The 22,569-nt window shown below is 48.3% G+C and overlaps 1 protein-coding gene across 2 annotated transcripts in view; it reads left to right on the top strand.

Annotated features, from left to right (window-relative positions):
- Nucleotides 1-22,569, top strand: part of Bicdl1 (BICD family like cargo adaptor 1) — a 68,591-nt gene that overhangs the window by 36,781 nt on the left and 9,241 nt on the right. For both annotated transcript variants that reach the window (XR_007833990.1, XM_051176481.1), the window contains exons 3-7: nt 10,348-10,464; nt 13,140-13,286; nt 18,838-19,017; nt 19,609-19,827; nt 20,837-20,980. Coding sequence is in view for 1 of the 2 variants with exons in the window: in XM_051176481.1 (XP_051032438.1) it covers nt 10,348-10,464; nt 13,140-13,286; nt 18,838-19,017; nt 19,609-19,827; nt 20,837-20,980 (807 nt within the window). In the remaining variant the exon portion in view is untranslated. The remainder of the gene's footprint in view (nt 1-10,347; nt 10,465-13,139; nt 13,287-18,837; nt 19,018-19,608; nt 19,828-20,836; nt 20,981-22,569) is intronic.

Here is a 22,569-nt window from a genome sequence, read left to right as displayed (position 1 = left end):
TTGTCTTTCATAACAACAGACACTGAAGAAATCCAAAGAATCGTTAGGTCACACTTTAAAAACCTGTACTTTGCAAAACTGGAAAAACTAAAAGAAATGGGTAATTAATTTTCTTGATAGATAACCAAGTACCAAAGTTAAATCAAGATCAGATAAACAATTTAAATAGGCCTATAACCCCCCCCCCCAAGGAAATAGAAAAATTAAAACTTTCCCAACCAAAAAAAGCCTGGGGCCAGATAGTTATAGCACAGCATTCTACCAGACTTTCAGAGGAGTAATGCCAATCCTCCTCAAATTATTCCACAAAGTAGAAACAGAAGGAACATTACCATATTCATTTTATGAGGCTACAGACACCCTGATACCCCAAACCACATAAAGACAAAGAAAGGAAATTATAGACCCGTTTCCTTCATGAACATAGATGCAAAAATACTTATCCAAGAACACATCAAAAAGATCATCCAACATGATCAAGTAGGCTTTGTCCCAGAAGTGCAGGGATGGTTCAATGTAAAAAAAATCAATGTAATTCACCATATGAGCACTGAAAGGAACAAAGCCCACATGATCATCTCATTAGATGCAGAAAGGACCTTTAACAGAATCTAACACCTCTTCATGATAAAAGCCCTGGAGAAATTGGTATTACAAGGGACAGATCTAACTAAGCATAATAAAGGCAGTTTATAGCCCATGGCCAACATCAACTTCAACGGAGAGAAAGTAAAAGCGACCCCACTGAAATCGGGAACAAGATAAGGCAATATAGTACCTGAAGTTCTAGCTAGACCAATAAGACAACTGCAGGGCATCAAAGGGTACAAATTGGAAAGTCAAACTATCACTGTTTACAGGTGACATAATAATATACATAAGCAACCTTAAAGAATCTACTAGGGAACTCATCGGATAAACACTTTCATCAAAGTGGCTGGATACAAGATTAACTAAAAAAAAAAAAAAAAAATCAGTGGCCCTCCTACATACAAATGACAGTTGGACTGAACCTTTCACAGTAGTCTCAAGTAATATGAAGTATCTTGGGGTAACTCTAACCAAGCAAGTGAAAAATTGTATGATTATGAACTTCAAGTCTTTGAAGATAGCAGAAGATGGAAAGATCTCCCATGCTCATGGCTTGGTAGGACTAACATAGTAAAAATGGCTGTCTTATATAAAGTAATCTACGGATTCAGTGCAGTCCCTGTCAGAATGCCAACATAATTCTTCACAGATCTTAAAAGGACAATACGCAACCTCATATGGAAAAACAAAAGGGCCAGGGTGACTAAAACAACCCTGAACAATCCAGGAACTGCTGGAGGCCTCACCATCCCTGATTCCAGGTTGTGCTGCCGAGCTATGATGAAAAAGCAGACACGCCAACCGATGGAATTGAAGAGCCAGACATAAATCCTCACACTGCAGACACCTGGCTTTTGGTAAACAAGCCAGAAACACTCTGGGGAAAGATCTTTCTCTTTATAAATCCACCAGTCCCTTTCTAGGGGTCCCACCTCATGATCCTCTAATCCTATTTGCTTTTCAAAGACCCTACTTGTAAATTTCATCGACATGAGTTTGGGGATTAGTTTTCCAGCGTATGAATTGGGAGAGACAAAGGAAGTCTGTGTGTTAAGATGGCAATTCAGGAAAGTCCTAAGTGAGGAATGGGCCTTGTCAGTATTAGAGAAAGAATATTCCAAGCAGGATGTAGGAAGGCCACAGGGCTGAGGACAGCAACAAAGAGGATAAACATAGGTCAAAGGTAAGTGGGGCAGGAAGGCATGGAGATAGCTCAGCAGATGAGGATGGCTGCTGCTAAGGTCGATGACTGAGCTGATCCCCAGGACCCACACGGTGGAAAGAGAAAACTGACTCCTACCTACATGCCATCCTCTGGCATCCATGTAAGCCCAGAGACATATGTTCACACACACACATGCACACAGAGATGAATAAATAAAAATGTAATAATTTTTTAAAAGATGACTTTGGAGTGGGAACGTAGTCGTACCGTATTATGAGGTCCTGGAAAGAGGGCTCACTCACAGATTGCTCTTCCAGAGGACCAGAGTTCGGTTCCCAGCACCCACCTCGGCCAGCTCACAACCACCTACAGCGCCAGCTCCCGGGATTTAGTGCGGCCTTCTAGGTCCTGAAAGCCCACACGTAAATAAAAATGAACTTATAAGGAGTGTGTGTATTTGTTCTGCTGAAGCCAAAGCTTCTAAATGTCTTGAAGCAGTGAAATGACCTGACTTGAATATGGAAAGATGCCCTATGTCCGAGGAGAATAAGCAGTCTGAAGGTGAAGGTATGATACGAGCAGGGAGGCCAGTCAGGCGGCTGGAGCCAGTAGTCGGTCAGTGCTGGCAGGGCCAGGATGTGAGGGTGGGAAGAAGCATAGGGTGCTTGATACTTATTTTACTCGATCAATTCACAGAGTCCTTCCTTCCGTGCCAGGCACTGTTCTACCAACGTTACAAATACCAGCTTGTCATTCTTTAACCTGTTTGCCTCTTGAGGTAAATGTCAGAGATGAAGTTCACAGGATTGCTGGATGGTTTGGATGTGAGAAGCAGGGAACCACGAATAATTTATGTGCGGGACCAGTCTAAAACATGAAAGAATGGAGTAACCTTGTGCTAAGAAGGGAGCTGGAGACACAGGTCCCAGAGGCAGCCGGGGTTAAACATGGTGAACATGGTCAAGCAGCTGTGCTAAGTAGGCAGTCCCGAGAGAGGAGCCTGGCTGCAGGGGACAGGCAAGGCCAGGATAGGTTACAAAAGCCATCTCAAAGCCTTCAGGAAGAAATACCAATCTGATGTTTATTCTTATCATAAATCTGATCGATCAGAGGACAGTCTTTCCCCTAGGTCAGGGTCCTGTGTAGGATTAGCTTTGGCCTTAGCCTCAGTTTCCTTATAAAATAGGATGAACTCCTAGCATAGCATTCTTAGTTATTAAAATGAAATAACAGATGTCAAGTAGAGCATTGCTTAGACATGGAAAATATCTCCCAAGATTTTATCTTCCATTTACTCAGGTTGAGTTTTTTGCATTCAGCGTAGTCTAACAACACGATCTATACTTCTAGTATGAACAAAGTCTGAATTTACAGCCCACTCATACACTCTTCTGGTTATTTAATGACAAGCCAAAAAAAGGTTTCAGGCTGGACGCAGTGGCTAATGTGTGTTGTCCCAGCTACTCAGGAGGCAGAGGCAGGAGGACAACTGAGCTACAAGAACCCCAATGCAAAATGAGGAAGGGTCCTGGGACTGTGGCTCGTTGGTACAGCATGATTGAGGCCCTAGGTTCTAATCCCAGTGTGGTCTTTTTCCCCTCACTGCAAACTCAACTTCCACTTCCTATCAAGTGATAATGACCATGCGAAAGGGTTCATTTGGAGGTTTCTTTACAGGAAGAAGTTGTGGGTTCTGAGTACTGAAAGTTTCCGTGTGTGCCCGGCATTGGTGGCCCACACCTTTGATCCCAGCACTCGGGAGACAGAGGCAGGTGGATCTCAGTGAGGTTGAGGCCAACCAGGTCTACAAAGTGAGTTCCAGGACAGGCAGGGAAACCTGTTTCAAAAAAAAAAAAAAAAAAGAAAAGTTTCCGCATGCAGAAGCAGCGTGAGGGTACAGGGAGAAACATGAGCAGAAAAGCCAAGGCTTGGTCATGGGTGGTCTACATCAAAGCCTTGGGCAAGTCTGCTTGAGCCACGTGCTGACCTATGAGGGTAAATGGCACCCTGTACCAGTGACAGGCATTCGAATCAGAGGGGATTAGCTCATTAATACCCTGGAGGTACCTGGGGACCTGGCATTTCTGGGGCTTAGATTAATCCTATTTCTATTTTCTGCAGTCATGGCTGGACTGACTCATTTAAAGTGTTCAAATTTTTATCTCACACCCAAAAACTTGCTTTTGTTAGAGACATACATAGTCCCTGCATTTATACTGTTAGTTAAAAAAAAAAAATCAAGAATATTTTTACTTCTTAGCCACTTGTTTAGGTCTAGTTAGGTCCCCTGGTAAGCCATGTGACTGCAGTAGAAAAATGTAAATACTTGCTATGTCCCTGTGACATCATTTGTCTTCCCGTGAGAACCTGTGTGTGCCCCAGCAGCTTTGTTTTGAAAGCATAAATAGTTCATGATTCAGAAAGTCCACTACATATTTACTTACTTACTTATTATTTATTGGTTTTTCAAGACAGGGTCTCTTTGTGTTAACTTTGTAGACCAGGCTGGCCTATAACTCGCAGGGATCCACCCGCCTGTGGGATTTCAATCTCCAGGCACCAGGTTGTATTCTGGTGACTTCCATTACCGCCCCCACCCCTGATGCCTACTCTATTCTGATTGCCTCAGGGCTGGTAGCTGAAGAGCCGGCCTAGATTCCCTGCAGCATTGCTGCGGTTGGGGCTGTAACCCTGTCTCCCTAAGTCCATTCGCCACATTGCCTTGAGTTCTTCTTCAGGCTGTGTAAGATCTGCCCTTGTTTCCATTTTTCCATTTAATCTGTTACACTCGTCTGCACTGTATGAAGCTGAAGATTAAAACAGCAATAGCAACAGCAGCATCTGACATTAATTTTCTTTATTTGCACAGAGTTAGCAGAGTACACAGTACAGTAACTGTTAAAGAAGAAAAGTCATATATGTATGTGTGTGTGTGTGTGTGTGTGTGTGTGTGTGTGTGTGTGTATATATATGTATGTATAGTTTGTTTAAAGTGATAAGTATGGGTCTAATTGCATTCTTCTGCACATGGACAGTTTTCCCAGGACTGTGTGTTGAAGATGCTATTTTTTTCTAGTACGTTTCTGCCGTCTTTGTCAACTGTCAAATACGTGTAGTGATCCGTGCTCACGTCTGGCTCTTCTGTTTTGTGACATTGATATACACTGTTTTTGTGACGGTGCTATGCTGTTTATTACTGAGGCTCTGTAACACATCTTAAAATGTGGAATGGAGCCGGCCGTTGGTGGCGCACACCTTTAATCCCAGCACTCAGGAGGCAGAGGCAGGCAGATCTCTGTGAGTTCGAGGCCAGCCTGGTCTACAGAGCGAGTTCCAGGACAGGATTGCTTTGGCTATCCAGATGAATTTTAGTATAGTTTTTTGGTTTTTTCCCTCTATTTCTGGGAAGATGAGCTGGGTATTTTTCGTGGAATTGTATTAAGTATGTAACTTGCTTCGGGTAGAATGGTCTCTTTCACAGTGTCCTATTAACCAATGAGCGTGGAGGTCTTTCCATTTTCTAGTATCTTTCTCAGTGTTCAGAGTTTCTTTACCTCCTTTGTTAGATTTATTCCTAGATATTTTCTTTTCTTTCAGGTAGTGCTGGCTGTGTGTTTGCCCCGTACGGCCTTTAGGGAGTTGTGCTATGCTCCTCCCCATCTAGTCTTTCTAGGTCTTTTATTGTGAAGACATGTTGGATTTTTGTCCGAGGCCTTTTCTGCCTTTATTGATAATGTGATTTTTTTTTTTTTAAACCTAAAGTCTTTGTTGCTGTTGTTACATTTTTCTAATGTGTGTTCACCAGGGATGTAGGTCTGTAACTCTTTTTCCCCCGTGAGTGTTTACCTCACTTTGGTATTAGTTCAGTGCTGGCTTCGTAGGAGGAGTTTGAGGGTACACCTTCTGTTTTTGTTTGTATGCAGTTGGCTGTAGACCTTTGAAAGACTGATAGAATTCTGCTGTGGATCCACCTGGGCCTGGCTATCTGACTCCCCTATTATGGGTCTATTCAGATTGCTGCTTTCATCTTGGCTTAACTGCAGTGGTTTGGATGAATCTTGAAGTTAATCCATATCTTTCGGCTTTCCCAACTTAATGGAATACATGTTTTGTTTTATGTTTGAGAATGTGTCTCATTGTGTATCCCTGAATGGTGTGGAAGTCTCTGAAGACCAGGCCAGCCTCAAACTCAAAGAGCTCTGCCTGCTTCTCTAGTGCTGGGATTAAAGGTGTGTGCTGCTATGCCCAGCTTTGGGGTACATGTTTTAAATACTCCCTTACAGTCTGAATTTCCTGGTGTCTGTTTTAAGGTTTCTGATTCTTTTCTTTCGAGTCATCTCTTTTTTGTGTCTTGGTTAGTTGAGTCAATCTTATTAATTTTCTCAGAGAACCAACTCTTACATTGTTTCTTTGTGTCGTTTTTAGTTTCTATTTCATTCATTTCTGCTCCAGTGTTTATGATTTCTTTGTTTATGATTTCTTGCCATCCATTGGATTTGGTTTGTTTTGTTGATTCTGTAGATTCTTGAGTTGTATCATTAAGTCATTTGTTTGTGGTCCTTCTAATTTAATACAGATACTTGGAGCTATACGTTTCCCATGGAGGACTCCCTTTAATGAATCCACAGGTTTTGTTTTCATTTTATTCCAAGAATATTTTTTTTTTCTTGATTTCTTCAGTAATGAGTTGTTTAATCTCCACAAATTTGTTACACTTAGTAGAGGGTGTGTGTGTGTGTGTGTGTGTGTGTGTGTCTGTTTTATATTTTATTGCATTAGGGTCAGATATTTTTGAGTCAGAGTCCCTGTCCATAGCCCACGCTGTCCTGGAACTCGGTATGTAGACCAGGCTGTACTCAAACTACATGTTGTGTGGAGTTTCTTTCCCAGCCTTCTCTATTTGATCTTCTGTATACTTCTTGTATCTCTATGGGTGTGTTTTCCCTCAGTTTGGGGACATTTTCTTCCATGATCTTGTTGAAGATCTGTCTGGTCTATGCCGTTAACCTGGGGTTCTTCTCCCTCATCTGTGCCTAAGAAGATTTGGACTTTACATGGTAATCCGCAGTTCCTTTGTGTTTCTTTACATTTTTCCTGTTCTTTGCTTGTGTGGACTAATTCCTCTAGTTTACCTTCATGTCCCGATATTCTATCTTCTTTCTACTTGACCCATTTTACTTGCAAGGCTTCCACTGACTTTTACAGTGGGGCTATGTTTCAATTCTTGTTCATTTCTCTTTACTAAGCTCAGTTTTCAAGCCCTGACTTGTCTTAGTCATTTCATTGAGCTGTGTGTCTGCATTTTCCTGGACTGCACTGAGGTATCTATTGTTGTCCTCTTGAGGCTGAGTGAGGCGCTCACGTCTCTTTAAACCCCTTGAATTCTTCAATAAGTTTATGAGTGTTTTCATTTCTGAGTCCTGAGTTCGTCTGGGGAGTTCTCATTTGAGAACATTTTTATAGGACGAGTGTGTGAGATGGCAGAGATCCTGCCTTGGCCTTACACACACATTTTTATTTCTGTGATACGATCTAGGAATGTGGGCTTCTTCCTTTGGTTGTGTGTCTCTGACACTAGACTGCCAGGTAAAGCTGGTATGCCAGCTGCTTGATTAGACTGGAGCCAGGCAAAGCTGCGGGCTGGAGCTGGGCCTATGGGCGTGGAAACGGCAGCAGTGGGTGGGTGTGGGGAGGAGGGGCTTGCGAGGCGAGCCTGGGTGTATGGGGTTGGTAGGGGGACACACCAGACACTATTTTTTGTCTTTTTCATACAAGTGCGATTACCTCATGGTCTTGACTTTGATGTCCCTAATGTAATTAGCGACACTGAGCATTTTTTCTTCTGCTTATTTGTCATTTCTGTGTCCTCTGTTGAGAATTGCATTATTTGCCATTTTTTAAAATCAGATTACTTATGCTCACCTGTTTGAGCTCCTTAGACATTGTGGACATTAATCTCTTCTCAGATTAATAATGTGTGCATATTTCTTCCCATTCTGAAGATTGTCTCTCTCCACTCTTGATTTTTAAAAATATGATCTTCAAAGCGCAGGCAATAAAAACAAAAAGTAAAAACTGGCGTCATATCGATCAAAGCAAAGCTTTCGTACAACAAAGGCAGTTAAGACTAGTGTATCCCCAAAGGATATTCTACCCTACAACAAGGACACTTGCTCAACTGTGTTCATAACAGCTGTATTTGTAATAGCCAGAAGCTGGAAACAACTTGGATGCCCCTCAACTGAATAATGGATAAAGAAAATGTGGTACATTACTCAGCTGTTAAAAACAATGACGTCATGAAATTTGTAGGCAAATGGATGCAACTAGAAAAAAATCCTGAGTGAGGTGACCCAGACCCAGAAAGACAAACATGGTATGTACTCATTCATAAGTGGATATTAGTTGTTAAGTAAAGGACAATCATGTTACAATCCACAGACCCAAGGAAGCTAAGTAACATGGAGGGCTCAAAGGGGGACATTTGGATCTCCCTGGGAAGGGAAATAGAGTAAATCAGAGTAGACTTAGGGTTGGGGCAGGTGAGGATAGAACAGGAGGGATCCGGTAAGGGGATGGAGACAGAAAGTACTGGAAGAGATGACGGGGGGGGGGGGTCGTTTGGGGGTAAGGTAGAAACCTAGTACAGTGGAAATGCACAGGGGTCTACAAGGATGGTCCTAGCTAAGACTCCTAGCAGTAGGGGATACAGAGCCTGAACTGGCCATCTCCTACAACCAGGCAAGACTTCCAGTCTCCAACCCAGCCACAAAACCTTTGACCTTCAAGATGGTGCAGAAATTGTGGGAGTGGCCAGCCAGTGACTGACTGGTCCATCCTGAGTCCCAGGCCATGAGAGGGAGCCCACCCCGGACACCGCCTGGAGGGCCAACCCCAGAGACACAGAAGCTGGACAGCCAGAGATCTAGGATAGAATCAAACGCAGCTGGCATAAGGAAAGAAAAAGTCAAAGGCGCCTAACTGTACTCTGCTGTACTCACAGATTGGCCCCGCACAGTTGCCATCAGAGAGGCTTCGTCCCGCAACTGATGGAAGCAGGTGCAGAGACTCACAGCCAATCATTAGATGAAGCTCGGGAACCCTGCGGAAGACCAGGAGGAGGGATTGTAGGAGGCAGAGGGGTCAAGGACGGAAGGAAAATCCACAGAACAGTTAAACCTGAGCTCCCAGGGGCTCACAGAGACTCAACAACCAGGGAGCCTGCATGGAACTGCCCTAGGCCCTCTGCATATAAGTTACAGTTGCATAGTTTGGCCTTCTTGTGGGGCTCCTAACCATGGGAGAGGGGGCTGTATGATTCTTTTGCTGGTTGACTTTTAGGACTCTATTCCTTATACTGGGCTCCCTCGCCCCGCCTTAATATGCGGGGAGATGCCTAGTCTTATTGCTACGTGATAAGCCATGTATGGTTGCTATCCGTGGGAGGCTGGCCCTTTCCTGTATAGAAACAGGAGGAGTGGATGGAGATGCGGGGCGGGTAGCCTGGGAGAAGATGGGGGGAAGCCTTCAGTCGCTGTGTAAAATAATCATCATTAAATATAAACTAGGTTAAGATTTACAGGGGGCTCTGCAGATTTACAGGCAACGTTGTGAAAGTAAAAACAGTGACCAAGACAAACACCGAAGACACACTTGTTGAAGGTGAAGCGAGCTGTTGAGGACAGACCCATTACGGAGAGCGGCTCACTGAGCAGCGAGCCAGACATCTCAACAGTATCTGTCCCACGTTCTCTGAGAATGGCCCTAACCATTTCAGGGTATGGGGAGCTCTCCCAAGAAACCATACGTCCTCCTCGGCTCCAGCGGCCTGAGGAAGATCCCAGAAGCGGTCATGCTTGCCCTGTAGCTCTCCTCTCTATAGGGCAGTGTGTTGGGCTCCCCGTGGTGGCATCGGGCCCCAAGAAGACCGGAGTCCGTGCATAACCAAGTAGACTTTGTTTCACACAGCCTTTTGTAACACTAGAAATAAATAAATAGGGTAGGGGAGAGGTCTTCATCCCCACGCAGTACCCGGAGAATTGTGAAAGCAAGAATGTCCTTAAGAATTAGTGTTCAAAGCCATGACATACATGACAGAGAGCTCTAAATAGCATTCGTGTTGGAGAAGTGATATAGAAATAGACAAGGATAAATAATGTCTTTAGCCATAGCTGATTAGAGAAATAAAGAAATTCCTAAAGTGACTGGGTGTGGTATAGCCCATGCCTGTAATCCTAGCACTTGGGAGCCGAGGCAAGGTCAACCCAGCCTGGGCTACAAAGTGAGACCTGTCTCAAAACAAAACCCTAAGGCAGAAGTTAGTGTAGCCATCTCATTGTGGTAAAATACCGAGACTTTCTTAATTTGGTAGGTGTTTGCTGATCTTGTATGTGCAGAATGATGCTGATGTTAGCAAGCATCTGAGGGCTTGCCTTCCCCTGGGCCTGTTTCCTCTGGTCAGTAAAGTAGCCTCAGGCCGAGGCAGACACTTATGCCGTGGGACAGATGTGCAAAGAGACACTTGAGAATCACAGCACACTCCCTTTGCACACTCCCTTTGATGTGCTCTGAAAGCGTCTCCTCTCTTGCAGGCATCTGAAGTTGAGAGACAACTGTCCATGCAGGTCCACGCACTCAGAGAAGACTTCCGGGAGAAAAACTCATCCACCAACCAGCACATCATCCGGCTAGAGAGCCTTCAGGCTGAGGTGAGGCTCCTGTGTGGCGCACTTGAAGCTGTGCACTGGGTCTTTGGAGAAAGAGTCTCTGAGCTTGGGAGTAAACCCTCTGACCTCTATAAAAAGTACTGAAGCATCCGAGAGACATTTCCGTGAGAACTTAAGTGGGGAATGCTTGATCCTTGCTCCTACAGGTAGCCTGCTGCCTGGAAAAATAAAGATGTTGATAATTACAGCTGAGGGAGTTGAAACCACGAATGGCCTACTTTTTACTGAATGATGTCGACAAGAAACACCCTTGCTAGCCCCACGCAAAAACCGGGGAAGGACATTGTCCCATTCTTCATTGCTCTTAGTCTGACTCACCATGTTTCAGGTGTCATTCAAAGTACTCTCAATATTAACTCTCCGAAAAGCCTCACAGAGTAGTAGAACAGAAAGTTGTATTTTGTAGAAGAGCATAACAGCAGATGCCATTGAGGAGTTAATAATGACAGTACTTTGCGTGGTACCTGAAACGTGGCGGTGGCGGCGGTGTGTGGCGTAGCATATGCAAGGCCAGCGTGTGGCAGCGAGGGTGTGGCCCTGGCTAGAGCGGGAAAAGGAGAACGCAGTGTGGATGCTGCAGGCAGGGCAGGAGTCACCCAGGCACCGGAAAGGGCTCTCCCCAGGGCAGACTCCTCCCAATCCACTCTCAGGACCTGCATCCCCTCCGGCCAATCAGACTTTGAGAAACAATGTAGGCCTGACAGAGGGAGCCCCCTGTTCTGTGGTCAGGGGGTCAGCCATTGTGATCAGTCCAGAGAAGCCTCCCCTGCATCCTAAGTGCCCTGAGGATGTTTGTCCTAAAGTCTGTCAATATCTTCTCTTTTCTGCCTCCTCCCTTCTTCCCTCCTTTCCCTTGGGATTCCTACCGATATTGAGCAGCAGGTTCTTGAAGTAAGTAGAGATGCTCCAGCGGGGTTTCGGCATGCCTGTCTGTGACCATTCGTGTGCATGACTTGCCATCCAGCTGCCCCCGCCAGGCGTCCGCCCCTTCAAGTTGCCTGCCTTCCTCTTTGTCCCATCTGTTCGCCTCCTCTAGCCCCTCAGGAACAAGTTTCCCAGGAAGGCCCGCCGCCAGGTTTGGTCACAAGTTTCAGGGTCTGTAGGGGTCGGGTGAGGAAGTTGACAGCCTAATACGAAACCCTGGCTTCCTCTAGTGGCACTGATGTTTGAAGGACGAAGCCGTGAGACCTTTCGTTTTAAATCAGTGACTCCACGAAACCTTGAAAATTAAGTGTTTCTTAAGGGCCAGTGGTGTATCAGAATCGTGTCACCTCATTACATTACTGGAAACCTGGGAAACAAAGATGATCCATGGGAAGGAGAATTGAAAGGTCAGAGGGCGCTTAAATGAAAAGCGCTAGAGTGGAGAGTCCCTTAGCATGGGTAAGTGTGCTTCAGATAGAGGGATAGTGGGCCGGTCACCAAAGGCTTGCCCCTTCTGCTCTCTTACCAGGTACACACTTGAGAGACAATATTTCTTTGTTTGGACAGACATCCGATCTCTCTGGACAAAGGCCATATACCCTCACTTCCCCAGGACAGCATCCTATCTGATTGTTTGGTGGCCAGGGAGGACATGAGCCCTGAGCAGAACTCCATTGCAGAGTGGGGGCGGCCAAGAGGCAGAGGGAAAGGTAGAGCCCAGGGGACCTAGAACAGTCAAACACTTACTTAATTCTCCCCTGGCAGAGTGCTGAGTTCGGTCCCCAGAGCTTACTGAGGGGAGACTTACTGAGGAAGACTTAAGTCGTTCTCCAGGCTGGACCACAGACAAGGGGACTCTGTGAGCACAGCAGGGAAGTGTTGACGCCGCGCAGGTGGATGAGGACTGAGTATGACAGGACTGAGGAGCAGGGCCAGGAGATCTCAGGACTTCAGAGTCCGGCTCTTCCCCCCCAGAGCCAGCTCTATGTGGGGAAGCTCTCTGGAGCCCCTGGACAGGGTGGTGTCCTGGATAAGGTATCTCTGGCCTCCAGGGGCACTGACTGAGCTTCCTCCCTGCAAACATGGAAACCAGAGAAGACTGGGCATCTCTTTCCTCTGCTTTCTCCCTGCCGCCGAAGAGAGCGGACAGGCCTTACAAAGAAATACTTGTGTCTTGACACTGACTTCAATGTGCAAAAAAGAAAGGAAGGAAAAAAGCCTTGTCCATGAGGGAGATCTTTTCACAGGTTTCTTGTTCAAATTACCCATGAGACCACCGTCTCGCGCTCATGTAGACGCACTCCCTCCTGCACCCAATAGCTTCTCCTTAGCCAGGGCCCTGGGTTCGAGCTGGATGGTTGGCACCAAGGGAGTCAGCAGTAGGGAGAGGTGGCAGCTCCCAGGGCAGATCAGGCCCGGCCCTGCTAAAGCTGAGGGCGGGCAGGGTGGAGCCTTCTCTGACTTATCTCTGGAATTTACAGAGCACTAACTACCCTTCCTCTGCCTGGCAGCCCACACACTGGCTTCCCCTGGGCTGACTTCTTCCCGGGCAGCTTTCAAAGGGGAGGGCCTTTCCCTCCAGCCCAGGACTACACAGCCCTGTCCTCCACGATGAACCCTACATCTCTGGGCACAATACCCAGAGACACACACCTACCTCTCTGGGGCAAGTCCTTCCTCCTTCCTCAACCAGACAGAATTCCACACCACCCTGTGGATCTTCATCATTTCAGATCAAGATGCTGTCGGATCGGAAACGGGAGCTGGAGCATCGGCTCAGCGCTACCTTAGAAGAGAATGACCTGCTTCAAGGCACTGTGGAGGAGCTGCAGGACCGGGTGCTGATCCTGGAAAGACAGGGCCATGACAAAGATCTACAGGTACTGGGCACAGGAGCGCCCCCTAGAGCTAGGGCCGGACAGTGGGAGTGCTTAACTAGAAAGAAAAGGCCCTGAGGCCAGCAACACTCACTGCTGGTGTCCAAGTAGGTGACCGAGACCCCCACATGGGTCTTATAATTCCCCCGGGGACTCCACCACGTCTGTGGCTGGGGTAAGTATGCTTGTTGTCTTCAGATCGTCCCTTCTGTGTGTTCTGAGCCGCTTGCCCCTGGAGCAGTGTCACACACTTCTTTCTAGGCTGCTGATGGCTGGAGCATTCAGAGTCTTCTTCTGGCCTCCTAGCATTTGTGAAATCTGCTAGAAGCTTCCAAAGGGAGCCTGTGGATCTCTGTGCTCAGCTCCCAGTGCTCGATGCTGCTGCCGCCCAGCACAGGGATTTGGTGACTGACACAGCAGAAACCGAGAACCTTCCCACAGAACCCAGCAAGACATTCTCAGCTTCTGGTATTGCCAGAAAAGGCACAGGCCAACCCCTTTGTGAACCTAATTGATCTTTTTTTAACCTCCCTAAGGGAAACTGCTTCTTAATCATGTTTGTCCTTGTTTGTGAACCGCCACCAGATGAAAATCCAAGCCCAGAGTTGACAAGAAATAACCTCTGAAACAGAAAAATAATCTCCCAGTCTCCCCAGAAATAGAAGGCAGTGTCTGTCCCCGAGGTGCTTTGCTGGGCTGGGCCTGCAGAGTAGGAGAGCATCATTTCCCTGTGGGCATGGTGGGACAGTGGGTCCTTTTGGTGTCACTTGTGGACAAGTGGTTGGGCAGGTAATACTTGAATGTCCGGTGAGTCCCTACCCAAAGACCAGGCCACAGAGGTCCCACTGGGTTCAGAGGGAAACGATTTAGAAGTTCTGGTGTGAGATGACATTTTAACTGAAGCCGAACGTGGTGGTACATGCTTGTATGATCCCAGCACTTGGGAGGCTGAGTCAGAAGGAACCTGAGTTCAGAGTTAATCTGGGCTCTAGCTAGTTCCAGGCTAGGCTGGGCTGTATGGAAACTGTCTTCTGAGTCTGGAGTCTAGTAAGAACCCTTGTTACTCACTGCCTTTTTTAGCTCAGCTGTAGCTAGGCAGTTTGCCTCTGAGAGACCTTTAGTAGTCCTTTTTTTCTTCCCTCTGATTTTTGTTCTTTCAACTACTAACTTTCCACATAGTAGGGACTCCACGAATGTTGAGAGAAAATGGGGCTGGGGTGTAACTCTGTAGAGGGGGCCTTGGCCAGCAAGCGTAGCCCCTGGTTTCTGTCCCCAGCACCACAGAAATGGAATGGAGGCCAGGGAGGGAAGGGAGAATGGCCAGGTCTAAAGCCTCACAGCAGGTGTGGCTGTTTTTCAAGGTTGATGATGATAAAGGCAGGCTCGTAGACCACTTTCAGGTGAGCTGAATGCTCCCATGCACCGCTCTAACCCCCGAGTGCTCCCATGCACCAGCGTGGTCCTCCCAAGTGCTCCCTGGTGTAGGTGGGCTGTGTGTAGCGCCAGGAACTTGAGGTGATGCCTGCTAATTGGCATTCAAGAGAAGAGGTCACACACTCACACAGGAGCCCCCAGCAAGCCAGAACAACCCCACCCTTTTTGAAGGATCATGTTTATTCTCACCTTTCCTACTTGGTAACTGTTTCTGTCTGTGCCTTCTGTTTATGTAAAATCTCCTTAAGTTGCCACTAGTTGCTAGTGTCCTCCAGAAAGCCCTGTCACCGAAATGGTCTCAACTGACAGGGGGGGAAAATCCGGCTGACCCAAGTAGTGCTTTGAACAGTCCTAACTCAGATTTGTAAAATGTGCAGTCAGTGGCCTTGGAATGTGTTTAAGCTCTTGATTTTAAATCCTCAAAGAAGGTTGGGTAGGAGGCTAAGCAGCAAAGGCAAAGCCTCCATCGGCAGGGAAGCTTCTTTGATCTGTCTTACTGTGTTCCTGGGGTCCCGCTGTCAAAACCCTTTTTATACATTTGAGTGTGTGCGCGCATGCGTGCGTGCGCTTGTGCGTGTGCGTGTGTGAGCGTGTGTGTGTGTGTGTGTGTGTGTGTCTGTGTTTTGTGGAGCTGCATGTGCCTTAGTACACAGGTGCAGGTCAGAGAGGAATTCATCACTTCTCAACCCCTAACACATGGGTCTCGAGGGTCAAACCAGGTGATCAGGCTTAGTAGCAAGAGCCTTTGTCTACTGAGCAGTTTCTCCCCACCCCAAAACAGATTTTTAAACCAAAGATCAAATCCAGCTGTGCCTTTTGCTTTTGTTGTAAGACCGTAGAATAGGGATTAAAACTCACACTGTACTCACTTCAAAACAAGCATTTGTTAAATGTTTTTGTTTGGTTAGTTTTGGTTGAGACAAGGTCTCTGTTTAGTGCTGGCTGGCTCAGAATGTGATGGGGACCAGGGCTGGCCTTAGACTTGCTTCTCCAGTCTCTGCCTCTCAAGTGCTGGGATTACAGATACATGTGGCCATTCTGGCTTTACTGAACTGAGTAAAATACCTTTGTTTTAATACTCAGTAAAGAAGTCAGTTGTCACCGATGGTGTCAAACCCCTTTAGTCCCAGCACTCGGGAGGCAGAGGCAGGCAGATCTCTGTGAGTTCAAGGCCAGCCTGATCTACAGAGCAAGTTCCAGGACAGGCTCCAAAGCTACAGAGAAACCCTGTCTCAAAAAACCAAAAACAAAACAAAAAGTCAGTTGTCCTTCTAAGGGGCTCTTAGCTCCTTACAGACATGCATAGGGCCTGACCCTGGCAGTAGGTAGGCTCCATCAGCAGAGTGTAGGCCCTCATCTCTGCGGGGTAACCCATGAAGCAGAGGTCCTGGGGTCCTGGGCAAACCCTGTGCCCTCACACCATCTTAGTCCCCTCAGTGTCAAGAGAGGACAATGTCCCCACTGCTCACGTTAGTACTGTGAACTCAAACTTACCACTGTACTAATAAGAGCATTTCATGTCATCCCTTTCCATACGTAGAAATACACTGAGATCTTTCTTAAACAATGGAGTTATTTCTTGTTTTCTGGTTTTTCTAGATGGGGTTTGTCTGTGTAACCCTGGCTGTTCTGGAATTTGCTCTGTGGTCTCAAATTCAGAGATCCACCTACCTCTTGCCTTCTGAGTGCTGGGATTAAAGGCATGTGCAGCCATGCTTATCTAGATAGTATTTCTTTTTACAGGGTTCCTATGGTTACCAGGCTCTTGCATGGTTTGATTTGATTTTTCTGCACATCTGTCCAGAGAATGAGGCACCTCCTGGCCCTTTGTTCTCTTGCTGTTACAATTAATCAAACACCTCCTGAGTGTGTGTGAGTAATTGAACTAATTGTATCCAGTGCACGAGAACTTGTTCTTAACAGTAGGAACGTCTCCTGCCGAGATGGATGTAGAGTTTCCTGGAGAGTAATTGTAAAGCATTTTGCCACTTGACATGCTATTGTAATTGTACTGAGTGCTTCCTAGGGATGGCTCTTTATTCCTGTGACCCTGCTTTGTACTATTTTATTGTTTCTTTCTTTCCAAGTTTCCTAAAACTGGAGCTGGAGGAGTTCCCACTGTACCAGCAGGCGATGCTGAGCAGGGAGTAGGCAGAGCAGCTTGCCCGGTGGCCAGTTCTTGTCGCCCAGTCAGCATCTGGGCTCTAGCCCTTCCTAGTCAGGCTCACTGGGGCCCCTAGAGGATTGGCTACAGTCTGTGGAGGAAGCTCTGCCTCCTTCAGTGAGACCAGAGCTCTGAGTCGCTGCCATCCGTCCTGTGGCCTCTGCATCTGCAGGGGCCAAAGTGGCTCAGCGGAAAGTCCAGAGAGCGCAGCACAGCCACCCTGCAGCGCTGAGCGTGGCCCCTACAAAGCCAGCCCTCAAGCCTGAGCTCCATGCCCAGCCCAGCCCTGGCCATGTTCAACTAATGGCGGTCTGAATGCAGGAAATAGATGTGTACACTACCACACCAGCTGTCCTCTTTTTAATGAAACAGAGATGGCTTCACAAAGACCTTTTATAAAAGAGTAAATTTAAATCCCAGGGGAGGGGGGACGCTGTGTGTGTGTCTGTGTGCATGCATGTTGAGTGTATAGGCACATACGTGTGTGAGCCTGTGGATACCTGAGATTGGTGTTAGAGTCCTCAGTCACTCTCCACCTTATTTATTACTCTCTCTCTCTCTCTTTCACACAGACACACACACACACACACACACACACACACACACACACACACCATAATTTAAAGAATTTGGAAAACTAAGTTCACTCTTTAAAACCAAAAATACCTTGATCTCTCTCTCTCTCTCTCTCTCTCTCTCTCTCTCTCTCTCTCTCTCTCTCTCTCTCTCCTCTCTCTCTCTCTCTGTGTGTGTGTGTATACTCATGTGCTGTGGAACACAGAGGTTAGAGGACAGTCTCCAGGAGATGGTTCTCTCATTGTGGGTTCTGGGAATCAAATCCAAGGCCCATAGACTTGTGTGGCACAAACTTTGATCTGATGAGTGAGATCCCACCCTCCGCCTCAATCTTTTTATGATTTTTTTTTTTTTTTTTTTTTTTTTTTTTTTTTTGAGACAGGGTTTCTCTGTGCAGCCCTGGCTGTCCTGGAACTCGTTGTGTAGACCAGGCTGACCTTGAACTCACAGAGATCCCGTCTGCCTCTGCCATCCAAGTGTTGGGATTAAAGGTGTGTGCCACCACTGCCTGGCCTACTTATTTTTTAACCTTTCCTTTATGTGTATGGGTGCTGTGCCTGTATATGTGTCTGTGTACCACATGCATGCTTGCAGTGCCCTCAGGGACCAGAAGAGGGCATCGGGTCCCCCGACCAGGAGTTACAAACGGTTGTAAACCACCATGTGGGTGTTGGAACTTAATCCCTGGTCCACCTCTTCCTCCCCACCTTCTTCATGCCCTTCTCCACTCCCCCCCCCAAAGCAGGGTTTCTCTGTCCCAGAACTCACTCAGTAGACCAGGCTGGCCTCAAACTCACGGAGATCCACCTGCCTCTGCCTCCCAAGTGCTGGGACTGAAGGCGTGCGCCACCAATGCCATCCATATCTTGAGATTTTTGTTTGGTTTTGTTGTTGGCTGCTGTTGACTCTCTTTTTAACCAAGCTGGCCCCAACTTTGGCACCCTCTTGCCTCTACTCCCAAGTACTTGAACTGCACACCTGTGCTACCATACCAACCCCTTGAGTCTTTTGTTTGTTTTGGTTTTTCAAGACAGGGTTTTTCTGTGTAGCCTCTGCTGTTCTAGAACTCACTATGTAGCCCAGGCTGTCCTCAAAGTAACAGATCTGCCTGCCTCTGCCTCCTGAGTGCTGGGATTAAAGGCGTGCCCTGCCATGCCTGCCCCTTGAGTCTTTTGAATAACTGGGTTCTTCTGTTAAGACTTTTCCTGTAGAGTTTCCCAGAGCTGGGTCTTGCTGACGGTGCTCCCCTCACAGCCTGATACGTCCCTCCTGACGTACCTTCCTGTGAGTTGGTGACCCTGTGAGCAGGGTCTGGGCCTGAGCACTGCTTGCTTCGATTTGGATAAGCTGCCTAGCCTTTGCCGTCTGTCTTCCCCACAGCTGCACCAAAGCCAGCTGGAGCTGCAGGAAGTGCGGCTGTCCTACCGGCAGCTGCAGGTGAGAGTAGAGGAACTCACGGAGGAAAGGAGCCTGCAGAGCTCGGCCGCTACCAGCACGTCCCTGCTGTCCGAGATCGAGCAAAGCATGGAGGCCGAGGAGCTGGAGCAGGAGCGAGAGCAGGTGCTGGCCGCGCTGGGTTCTGGCAGGAGAAACGGGCCCAGGGTTCTGTTCCGTTCTCCTCTCCAACGCTGCGTTACCCCTTAGCCAAGGGCCATAGCGCCTGCACGAGCCCCTGTGGCCACAGGCTGGAGCAGTGATGCAGCCATGAATGGCCACTGAGACCTTGAGCAGAGCAGCTAGCGCGTAATGTCCTCTGCTCAGCCCCTCCCCGGGCCTCGGCAGTGACACAGAGTCCTCCCGACGACCCATCCTGTGTATGCCCTTAGTCTCTGTCTTCCGTAATCACCCCTCCCCCCAGCGAGGCCCCGATTCCAACCAGTGCAGCCAATTATAGAGCAGAAATACTTTGTATGGCGGATTAGTTGGTTAGAAGGGAAGTAAGAATTGCTGGTAGCCATGGGAACTAGGAAGACCGAGGCAGAGGAGTCACAGCAAGTCCCAGGCCAGCCGGGGCCCCACAGTAATCTCAAAAAGAATTCGAAAGTCTAGGTCCAAAGTAAGACCAAACCAGAGTGCCTGCTCCTCCTAAAAAACAGAGTTTCAGGTAAACACTAAACACGCCTGTAACGGAGTGACAACTTTGTGACCCAGCTGAGGCTGCAGCTCTGGGAAGCCTACTGCCAGGTTCGCTACCTCTGCTCACACCTCCGAGGGAACGACAGTGCCGATTCAGCCGTGTCCACAGATTCCTCCATGGATGAGTCCTCCGAAACCTCGTCTGCCAAGGACGTGCCTGCTGGCAGCCTGCGCACTGCCCTCAACGATCTCAAGAGGCTGATACAGAGCGTTGTGGATGGCGTGGAGCCCACGGTAAGGGTCAGCGACAGGACCCCTGGTCTCCCTCCTACAGACACCACGGCAGTGGCCCTCGGCCTCCCTAACGCTGTGACCTTTAACACAGTTCCCCATGCTGTGCTGACCCCACCCATAACATCATTTGCGTTGACACTTCATAACTGTAATTTTTGCTACTGCTATTAGTCCTAATGTAAATATTTCTTGGAGGTAGATGTTCACCAAAGGGGTTAAGGGCCCACAGGTTGGGAACCAGGGTTCCGTGGCATAGTCTTAAGAGAAATTTGTATCTGGGTAAAACTCTTCTGATGGTGGCTCACAGCTGTGGCTCTAGCGCTCTAGAGGCAGAGGCAGGTGGATCTCTGTGAGTTCCGAGGCCAGCCTGATCTATATAGTGAGTTCTAAGACAGCCAAGGCTACAGAGAAACCCTGTCTTCAAGAAACCAGGAAGGAAGGAAGGAAGGAAGGAAGGAAGGAAATCCCAGCCCAGGAGGCTGAGGAGCACAGGGTCCCTGAGAACCCAGACAAGGCCTCCTGTGGGAAGGGGGTTCCTGTGGCACCCGGGGTGGACCGGCATCCCCACAGCTTCATGATGGACGCTCTGACTTCTCTCCTGTCTCCCTCCCACAGAGCAGTTAGTGCTGTTCTGTTACTTTAGAGGCAGCACGTGGAAGGGTGGATGTCTGTCGAAAAGCCTGGGTTGGTTTGTAGGCTGGATGGCGGGAGGAGGGCGAGTCATTGTGGAATAAAATTTGAGATAAAGCAAGCTTTCCTAGGGTAAAATTAAACACGGAAAAACCTGTCCCTCGTCTTCGTCAGCCCCGCCTCCGTCAGCCCCGCCTCCGTCAGCCCCGCCTCCGTCAGCCCCGCCTCCGTCAGCCCCGCCTCCGTCAGCCCCGCCTCCGTCAGCCCCGCCTCCGTCAGCCCCGCCTCCGTCAGCCCCGCCTCCGTCAGCCCCGCCTCTAATGGTTGCTCCTTCTTCCCTGCTCGCTACCGCCTGCCTTACCCGCCTGCTTTCCGTCAGGGTGCCCGGAGGATGGACGATGACCCCTTGGAAGAGCAGATAAGGCAGACCAGTGCAGACTCGAGAGCCCTGAGAGAGCTCATGGAGGGGGAGAGGGGTAAACTGAGGCAGAGCCTAGAAGAGCTGCAGCAACTCCACAGTCAGGTGAGCAAACACCCCCACCCCCCACCCCCCACCCCCTCAACCCCTCACCTCCCCCACCCCTCCCTATCACCCACCTTCCCCACCTGTCCCTGGCAGCACCAGGGACAGGAAAGACGGATAGCTCGGCTGTGGCAGTTAGGAGCACTTGCTGCAGAGCACTTGCTGCAGAGCACTTGCTGCAGAGGACTCGGGTTCAATCCCCAACCTAGTGGTGGCTCAGTCATCCATAACTCCAGTTCCAGGGGATCCAGCCGTCTGCCCTGACCTCCGTAGGCACCTGGCACACACATGCTATACAACAAACATACATACATACATACATGCATGCATGCATACATACACGCAGGCAGAACACTCGTTCGCATGAACTATGTAAATCTTAAAAAAATGAAAGAAAAGCATGTATCCCATCAGTTCCCTGCCCCTGCTCACTGGTACCATAGGCTTAGGGGCACCTGGACAGCCTTTTCTGTGCACATTTTATGCAAGGTATTCAAGGCAGCGTGAGGCCAGGCATGCTCAGGGCGTCTGTAAACACTTGGGGCTCTGGTTGGCTCACAGACCCCACGGCTTGCTCCCCGTGGGTTACTCAGCCTGCTTTCTCACCCCACCCAGGAGCACTCGCACCCGAGCTACCATTCCCCCATCAGGGTGGGCTGGGCTGGTTCTCCTTCCAGATAATTGATTAAAAACACCTAGCTAGTTCACTGCTTGGCATACTCTGTCTTCATCCTTCTGGCCACTGGCATTACCAGCCCATTTGCCTGTGGTCCTGAGCCCAGCCACCGTCACGTGGTGGCAGTTTTCCTGTAGTGTGGCTTGAGTCATGGGCAGCTTCCATGCGAAGGCAGAAGTTCCAAACGGCACTTTCTCAAGGCTTCAACCCCTGTCCAGACTGTTAGAGACAGTCCAGCGCAGGGTGGGAGGCTCGGGCCTCCTAGTCCTTAGCAGGCTCTTCAGAATGCAAAACTCCAGGCAGTTAAGGACACGGGCTGCTCTTCCAAGGGCCAGCATCCACGTGACCACTTGCTCCAGTCTGTAACTCCAGTCCCAGGGGTCCAACAGTCTCCTCTGGTTTCAGTGAGCACCAGGCATGGGCCTGGTTCACAGACATGTGAGCAGGCAAAAACACACATGCCACACACGTGAAAACCTTTTTTTCCCTCTTACCTTTCTTTTTTAAAAGAGTGTAGCAAACCCCGTCTTCTTGCATTCATGCAGGGTAGCTGCTGGTTGTGTCTGGGAGCTTGATCTTCAGGTAGCAGCTCTTCCCTTAATGGGAGGGAGCAGACCCGGATGGGTGAATCCTCCCTTGGAAAAATGTCAGTGGGTGTATAGTACTTAGCGAGAGGGTGAGGCTAGGCACCCCTGTTCATGTCTGATCCTATCAATCTTCATCGCTTCACATGTTTATTGCAGTCTCTCTGAGACTGGTTGCTTGTGCACAACAGACATTTGCTTTGTGTAACTTAAGAAGAAAATGCATGCTGGAATTGAGTCTGCTAGTGTATAGGATACACGGTAAGAACAGCTGGACACCTCAGGTCCTAAACAGGAAGGGAGGGTCCTGGAAAGCAGTCTGCTGCCTG

The sequence above is a fragment of the Phodopus roborovskii genome, unplaced genomic scaffold (genome assembly GCF_943737965.1).
Source record: "Phodopus roborovskii unplaced genomic scaffold, PHOROB, whole genome shotgun sequence".
NCBI lineage: Eukaryota > Metazoa > Chordata > Mammalia > Rodentia > Cricetidae > Phodopus > Phodopus roborovskii.
Note: the sequence above shows the minus strand (reverse complement) of the source record. Positions and strands in the feature narration are given on the sequence as shown.